Source organism: Dioscorea cayenensis, unplaced genomic scaffold (genome assembly GCF_009730915.1).
Source record: "Dioscorea cayenensis subsp. rotundata cultivar TDr96_F1 unplaced genomic scaffold, TDr96_F1_v2_PseudoChromosome.rev07_lg8_w22 25.fasta BLBR01000584.1, whole genome shotgun sequence".
Lineage (NCBI taxonomy): Eukaryota > Viridiplantae > Streptophyta > Magnoliopsida > Dioscoreales > Dioscoreaceae > Dioscorea > Dioscorea cayenensis.
In genome coordinates, this window is record NW_024086975.1 from 44109 (window position 1) to 52521 (window position 8413).

General features: G+C 36.7%; 1 protein-coding gene across 1 annotated transcript; it reads left to right on the forward strand.

Moving 5' to 3' along the window:
- The first annotated feature begins 238 nt into the window (after nucleotides 1-238).
- Nucleotides 239-6364, forward strand: LOC120254703 (disease resistance protein UNI-like). The gene is made up of 4 exons (XM_039262758.1): nucleotides 239-716; nucleotides 930-3355; nucleotides 5540-5630; nucleotides 5736-6364. Exons 2-3 carry the CDS (start codon nucleotides 1229-1231, stop codon nucleotides 5606-5608), a joined length of 2196 nt encoding a protein of 731 aa, XP_039118692.1. The 5' UTR covers nucleotides 239-716; nucleotides 930-1228; the 3' UTR covers nucleotides 5609-5630; nucleotides 5736-6364.
- The last annotated feature ends 2049 nt before the right edge of the window (nucleotides 6365-8413 follow it).

Consider the following 8413-nt stretch of genomic DNA (forward strand, 5'->3'; position numbering starts at 1 on the left):
TATAGAGCAATGGTAAAATTAATTATCTTCAAACTAGGTATATACTAGCTGACAAAACAATCAGAATGATGGGCCATGTGGAACATGGGAGATGCCAAGTAAGACCACATTATTGCGAAAAATAATTGAGAAAGTCATTGTTGGATGGTGGTCCATTGATGGGGACATATGACATCCGATCACATGCTCTATGCTATTCATTTGGGAAAACTGAAGAAAAAGATAGCTACAAGTTGCAACTTCGCCCCCACAGAGAGTAACAAAAGACAACTTTCATGTTTTGAAAAGTAGGAACTATGTATTTGTCTAGGATGATACATAATTCTTGTTCTGCTTTTCTCTACTCCTCTCTCTCTCTCTTTTTTCCCCAACCTTCCTGTCTCTAGTCTTCCTGGCTCTTTCTTCCCGTTTTCTTCTCTTCCTTCTTTACAGACGACTGTTCCACCCACCCAAGCACGCTAGCAGCATATTGATTTTTGAGAAACATGGATCCAGTGAATCTGTGTCTTTCACCTTTGTGTTCTTGCATGCAAAGCTTTGTTACACGTCAGGCCATTAGCTATGTGTTCTGCACCAAAGAGAAACTTCATGATTTGGAGAACGTCATGAAACATCTCATGGCCACCAAGGAGACTGTTCGGAGAAAGCTTGATGATCCTTAACACAACGGGAAACTACTCGATAATCAACATCAAGTTAAAGACTGGCTTCGCGATGTAAAGCTTCTTCTATCATAACTATATGATGACCATTTCTTCCCCTTTTTTTTTTATTTTTTGGTTACTTCTAAAGTCAAGATAATATATTATTATTATTATTATTATTATTATTACATCATAGAATTTTATGTTTGTGCTTTTCGGTTTGTTATAATATAGAAAAAGTAAGTCGTGTTGCCACAAAGATTTCTAATTACACCATTTGAACAGGTTGGAGAAAAGGAAGATAAAGTAGAACGATTATTGGATGAATATGGCAAAGGTAATTGTGTTGCAGGCTCTTGTTCTCTAAATTGTTTTTCAAGGTATAAGATTGGCAGGAATGCATTCAAATTGAAAGAGAAGATAGATAAGTTGACAACAACACAGCCAGAAATCAAATTTACCAACATACCACCGCCTGAAGTCTCTGAATCAACTAAAATAGTGGGGGAAAAATCATCTCCAACCTTAATGTTGCTTGCAGTTACCTGGCAGAGGAAACAAACGATATAATTGGCATATGTGGCATGGGGGGTGTGGGCAAGACCACACTCTTGAAAAAAATCAACCAAGAATTGTCAGATAATGCAAACATGGGATTTGATCATGTGCTATTTATCCAAGCTTCACAAAATGCTCAATTGAAAGAACTTCGGGAAGAGATTGCTAAAAAGTTGCATTTGCCCTCTTCTGCTGGTCAACAAGACATCTTCAATGCCCTGAAAACTAAGAATATTGTATTGCTCTTGGATAATATATGGGAGCCAGTAGACCTTGTTGGTCTTGGAATTATCAATCCTTATAGGGACGATGATGATATCACCAAACCATACAAATACAAAGTGATTTTCACTACTCGATCAGAATATGTGTGTGCCCAGATGAGAGCAAGCAAAATAATTAAAGTGGAATGCTTGGAACCAGATGAAGCATGGGCTCTTTCCAAGCACAATGCTAATCTAGCAGTTATTGAGTCAGATGAAAGGATAAATGAAATAGCAAAGCAAGTGATGAACAGGACTGGTGGTTTGCCACTCGCTCTGCAAACATTGGGTAAGGCCATGTCAAAGAGGAAAACTGTCCAAGATTGGGAATTTATTTTGGACTCCATAAAGAATTCAGGCACTGAAGTACTTCAAGGTGTGCAGGGATCATTTCTTCCGATTTTGAAACTCAGTGATGATAATCCACCTACAAATATTCAGGAGTGTTTCTTGTTGGCTTCCATTTGGGGATGGTTATCTAAAGATGATTTGTTAGAATGTTGGATCGGTTTAGGCCTGATCGGTAATTTTGACAATTTACAACAAGCTTATGGCAAAGCAAGATATATTTTTAACATTCTAGAGGAAGCCGGTTTATTGTATTCTTCTGATAATGGTTGTGTGAGCTCACATGATGTAATTTATGAGATGGCATTGTGGATAGCATCAAACCTTGGGATGAACATGAATAAATGGATAGTGGAAGAATATGATGGGTTAGCAGAAATACCAACAGAAAACAGTGAGAATTTGAGAATGGCAGACCGAGTGATTATAAGCGGCATCAAGCTTGTGCCAATTTTGTCCCTTCAGTGTGATGATTTGTTGTGTTTGATGATACTAAATAGTTCTTACTTGAAAAATATTCCTAGAGGATTTTTCGGACAAATGCCGAATTTGATATATTTGGATCTTTCAAAAAGTGCTACCGAAAAGCTTCCTGAGGACATCAAATGTTTGGTTAATCTACAATATCTAAACATTTCATCCACGTACATCTCCTCACTTCCAAAGGAGTTGCTGTATTTGAGTAAATTGCAATATCTGATGTGCAGATATTTGAGATGGCTTAGGAAGGTAAAGGATGGTCTCTTGTCAAGGTTACACAAGTTGACGGTCATTGATTTATATCCATTTGGGTGGGTAGGACCGGAAGAGTTGAAGAAGTTGAAGAAACACATGAACATCAAAGCAATAGGAATGCGTGTAGTATCACAAGAGGTTCTCCGAGAACTCTCATGTTTGCCAACTACTCAGCTTCATATAGAATTGGAGAACCTGAGTTCTCTTTCATTTGATACTTTAAGTTGCAAAGATCATGGATTCTTGAATGAACTAACAATTGAATCATGCCCACAGCTTGAGGAGCTTATGATGAATGGAAGTCAGACTCATCTCAATTACCTCACAATCAATGATAACGAAAAACTGCAAAAAATTAGTTGGACAGATATATCGCCTCCAGAACACTTTCATGCGTTGAAGGCATTATTTATATCAGAATGTAATTTGGCGAGTTTCGCTTGGGTCTTGCATCTCCCAAGTCTTGCTTTATTAAATGTACAACATTGTGCAGAGGTAAAGGAGTTGTTTTATGTGGAAAAGAGAGAAATTCATCAAGTCTCAGAACGCCCTATGTTCCCAGCACTGCAATATTTATTTTTAGTGTATCTACCAAAATTAGTGAACATAAGCAATTTTGCGGTGGAATTCCCTCAACTTTCATATCTTTCAGTGCATGTATGTCTTAATCTTAAGAAGCTTCCATTCAAGAGTGGCATTAACAACAGTCAAAGAATACTCATTGATTGTGAGAGAGAATGGTGGGAAAGGTTAGATTGGGATGGTGCCACCATCCCATCTCACCTTTCACCTTCCCATTCAACAAAGGTCAGTTATTTCATGCTTTTCTTTTATTCTTTAATTCAACAAGACATTTGAAATGCTACTTCCTTCATGGTGTTATAAATTTTCATTTTAACCATTTTATGAAGAACAAGAAAGTGAGAATTAAAAATTTCATTAACATTTAACTTTTTTTTATCATTTTATCAATTTCTCTCTTCATCCACTATGGTCATCCATTTGACATAATAATCATGGAGAATAATGCATTTAAATAGACTAATAATAAATTTAAAAATTAATATTTAAATTAGGTAATATTTTGCATAGATATAACCACCTGTTTATATTTATTTTCAACTTTTTCTCATGTACTCTGGAGTCATGAATGTTAAGCCAATGCACATTCTTAATTTTATGGGTAAATGACCCAAATGGTCACTAAATTATGTGCCAATTCCTATTTTGGTCACTGAAGTAAAAAAAATTCTATTCGAGTCACTAAACTTATCAAATCCTTCAAATCAAGTCACCCAGGCAAACGACGTTAACGAAAGGCAGAGTTGGCTTGCCACCTCACAATTGGCGTCGCCCTGTCAGCGACACCCGTACACTGTTCATCCTCACAATTCTCCTCTTACGTCCAAAACAACTCCTTCATCTTTTTCCAAACTCCTCTCTTTCTCTTCTTCTCTATCTTCTCCATCTCCTTATTCATCTTTTCAACCTTCATCTCGTCCTCCTCCTCCATCCCCCCCCCCACACATGATCATCACCTTTTTCTTCCTCTCTTTTTCACTAGTACTTAGCTCATCTCTATTAATGAGCACCTCTCTTATCCTCATTTGCCCAATAAACAACACAAGAGCTACATACCTCATTGGCAACCTCTCATTATGTGTAGCATGCACACATGCCTCTTCAGACATTCTCTTGCAACTTAATATTCTACAAACTTTCTCCCTCTCCCTCTCACTCAAATCGCCATGAGCATCCAAGTATATATACATCGCTCTTTAAGCTCCATCATAACATCTCTCCAAAGGATCCAACAACACTCTCATTCTATCCATAAGCTCCACAAACTCATCCTTCCCCAAACTACCTTCTCTTGCCATCTATCCTACATACTCCTCCATGATCTCAATTATAACCTCTGCTTCTTTTGCATTTGATTCACTTTGACTGCTTGCAATCAAAGTAACCAAGTATTCTCTTCATGCACTCTATGTCATGGGTTAAAAGATCTTAAGTGGAGACTTCAGTGAGCTACATGGCTATCATGGACTCAAGCCCATGAATGCATGCCTTATTTGCACACGTCATTGGCGGCATGTAGAATTTGAAAGAGATTTTATACATGCATTGATCCTCTCTTGGTTGGTATTAACCCCACAATTGAGCAGATGAGGATAAGGGAGATGCTCATTAATGGAGATAAGCTTAGTAGTGAGAAGGAGAGGAGGAAGAAGGTGATGATAATGGGGGAGAAGGAGATGAAGGTTGAAGAGATGAAGGAGATGGAGAAGATAGAAAAGAAGAGAAAGAGAGGAGTTTGGAAGGAGATGGAGTTGTTTGTATGTAAGAGGGGAATGATGAGGATGAACAGTGTGTGGGTGTCGCTGACGGGACGGGGCCAATGGTGAGGTGGCAAGCCAACTCAGCCTTCCGTTAACGACATCTAGCTGCATGAGTGACTTGATTGGAAGTATTTAATAAGTTTAGTGACTCGAATAGAATTTTTTTTTTACTTCAGTGACCAAAATAAGAATTGACGCATAGTTTAGTGATCATTTGGGTCATTTACCCTAATTTTATTGCCTAATTTATTAAAATATTCTCTATTAATTAACTCAATTGCTATAATATAAGAATTTTTTAGTTATAGAATTCATTTTTTATTTTAGTCATGTTTAGTTCTTACTATATAAGGAGTTAATTACAATGTTCATTATATCTGCACGCCTCTATAAAATCTCATTTTGGAAGGGGCATTTATTTATCAAACTTATGTATGTCTCTTTCCATTGCTTATTATCTTGTTTGAAAGCTAGTTTATCTATGTATATATAGTTTGGCATGCACCCATCTAACAGCAAGATTTAAAATATTATTAACCGCACGAACATTGTTTGAAAGCATAAAAGTATATGTACAAGTATGTCACTAAAATTAGCAGCATTAACTTGTTAAGAATGATTGATCTGCTGAATATTAATGTCTTTGTAGTATGTGTATGAGGCAACGATGATGAAACATCCTTCAAGTTTTCTCTTTTCTATGTCTGAGCAAGTTTGAGATCATCTCATGTTCAAACCAAGTAAGTAAGATCATCATTTGGAGTAAGATGTTTTTTTCTTTTCTTTTTTGTTTTCAAATTGAATGTGCAACTTATAACATTTTGAATCATGTCATTCTTTGACAGGTCTTTAATTTCTTGGGTTTGCATCTCAAAAGCTTCTAAGTACCACAAATTCTCTTTATGATTAATCAGTACTCTACCAAATTTGTGTGGAATTATGCTTTGGATTGCTCTTTGTGTTGTTTTTGGTTTCTCTTCTCAAATCAGAACACTTTGATATGTTTCTTAATTATTTATGCCGGTGTGAAGACATTATTATTTGGTTTCTAAGTTCGAGGTTTGTTTCCATTATTATCTTATGTATTTACTGTTGGAATCTGATTGAAGAGTAGAGGAGAGGAGCTTAATTGTTCTGCAGGCATGTCTGAGTTTATGTTTAAATGTTTTGATTTGTGTGTTTCAGGTTGTTTGAGTGAGTGTTGTAATAGAGGGTATAAGTGTAATTTGTGTATATTTGAATGTTGGGTAAGTTTGGTGTGATCCAGGAGAAAAATGTTATCAATGGTGGAGATTAAAAGCATCAAGATGAGTGGAATTAGTTCAAGGCAAGCAAGTGGTCAAATTGTGCTTTCTCTGTGAGACTTACAAGGAGTTATAAAGTACTTAATTTAAACTTAGGATAATGTTAGATAAAAGGTGTGATGTTTGTCTGTTTTGATAGGAATTCTTTGAACTGATGCTTGCTTGGGAGAAGATAGTGAACAAGGCTTTGTTTTAATTCAGTATGTTTTTTGATTGAATGTGAACAAAGTGGTATCAGAGCTGTGAGGTGGCTGATTTTGATGTTTCCTATAATGTTTGTTATGCTGTGAAGTGTTTGTGAGGTGTTGTGAAGCATAAGGTGTTTGTGTGTTGCTTTGAAGTGTTGTGATAAGTGTGCAGAAGTGGTTTGAAGGTGGTGTTGTGAGTGAAGAGGTTTGTGTTTTAAGAGATGTTCTGAGTTTGCTAGTGCAGATTTGGTTTGTTGGTTAGTGAAAACAGAGAAAGATGGCTGCAAGTTCTTCAACCACTACGTAGATTTCTCATTCTACTGTTCCTATGGAGGGATATGACTATTGGAGTGTGAGAATGAAAACATTTTTTCATTCTCAGAAGCTTTGGAAGGTGATAGAAGAGGGAGTGGTGAAAGAAGACAAAGAAGACAAGGATTCAGAAGCTAAGGTGATTGAGAGCCAGACAGAAGATGCTAAGGCATTGTTTTTACTTCAACAAGCTGTTGATGATGATATTTTGGACAAAATTGTGAGGTTTACTACAACAAAGGAAGCCTGGGATCATATACAAACTGAGTATCATGGTTCTATAAGGATGGTTTCTGTAAGGAGACAAACCTTAAGACAAAAATTTGAGTTGTTGCAAATGAAAGAAGAAGAGACTATCCAACAATATATTGCTAGAGAACTTGTCATTGTAAATCAGATCAAAGGTCTGGGGTTTAAGCTTGCAGATGAAGATGTGGTTTCTAAAGTGATGAGAAGTTTGTCCTCAAGATTTGTACATGTTGTGACTTCTATTGAAGAAGCTAGAGATATCTCTACACTCATATTGAATGAGTTGAGTGGTTCCTTGCAAGCTCATGAGGTGAGCTTTAATCAACTTTCTGATAAACATGAGGACAAAGATTTTGTGATGAGAGGTGAAGGAAGTGGAGGCAGATTTCCTATGAGAGGAAGAGGCAGGTATTTTAGAGGAAGAGGAAGAGGTGTGAATAATTCAAGAGGAGGTACTGGTGATGGTCAAAGGCAACAATATGAATCTGGTTTTAATTCATGGCAGTCAGGTAGAGGTGGTCAAAGACAATCTGGAGGAAGACAAAGGGGAGAACAAAGGTTTTTCAATGGCCTAAGAGGTAATAGAGGTGGATTGCAAAATGTTCAATGTTTTAAATGTCAGAAATTTGGGCATACATAGTCTCATTGTTGGTCACAAAATAGAATTTTTGAAAGGGGTTCTAGTTCAAACAATGATCAAGGTGTTAATGGTTATGGAAATTTGTTCATGGTGCATGGAGGAGAAGACATAAATAATTCATCTGTTTGGTTCTTAGACAGTGGCAGTTCAAGTCATATGACAGGCAATAAGAAATTATTTCATGAATTAGATGAACAAGTCTCTCAAAAGGTCAGGTTAGGTGATGGTCAAGAAATGGATGTATGTGGCAAAGGATCAGTTACAATTCATTGTTCTGAAGGTGAAGTAAAACTGATTCAGGGAGTTTAGTATGTGCCAAAATTAGCACATAATCTTCTCAGTGTTGGCCAATTGATTGATAGTGGGTATGCTGTGCAGTTTAACCAGTATGAATGCAGTATGAAGAACATTGAGTCAAGTGCACAAGTTTTAAAAATCCAGAAAAATAGAAGCAACTTATATCCAATAGAATTTTCAGATTGTGAGCAAGCTAATGTTGCAATGAAAGGAGAAGATGTAGCTCTTTTATGGCATAAAAGATATGGGCACTTGAATTGTCAAGGATTGCATGTTTTACAGCAGCAAGATATGGTGTATGGTTTGCCAATTATCAAGAAAGTGAATCACTGTGAAGACTGTGTGTATGGAAAATTAGCCAGATTGCCATTTAAAGTTGGAAGATCCTGGAGAGCAAGAACTAAATTACATTTGTTGCATGCTGATGTTTGTGGTCCAATGCAAACAGCTTCACAGCTTCACATAGGGATAATAGGTATTTCTTGTTGTTTGTGGATGACTATTCTCGAATGTGTTGGGTATATGTTCTTAAA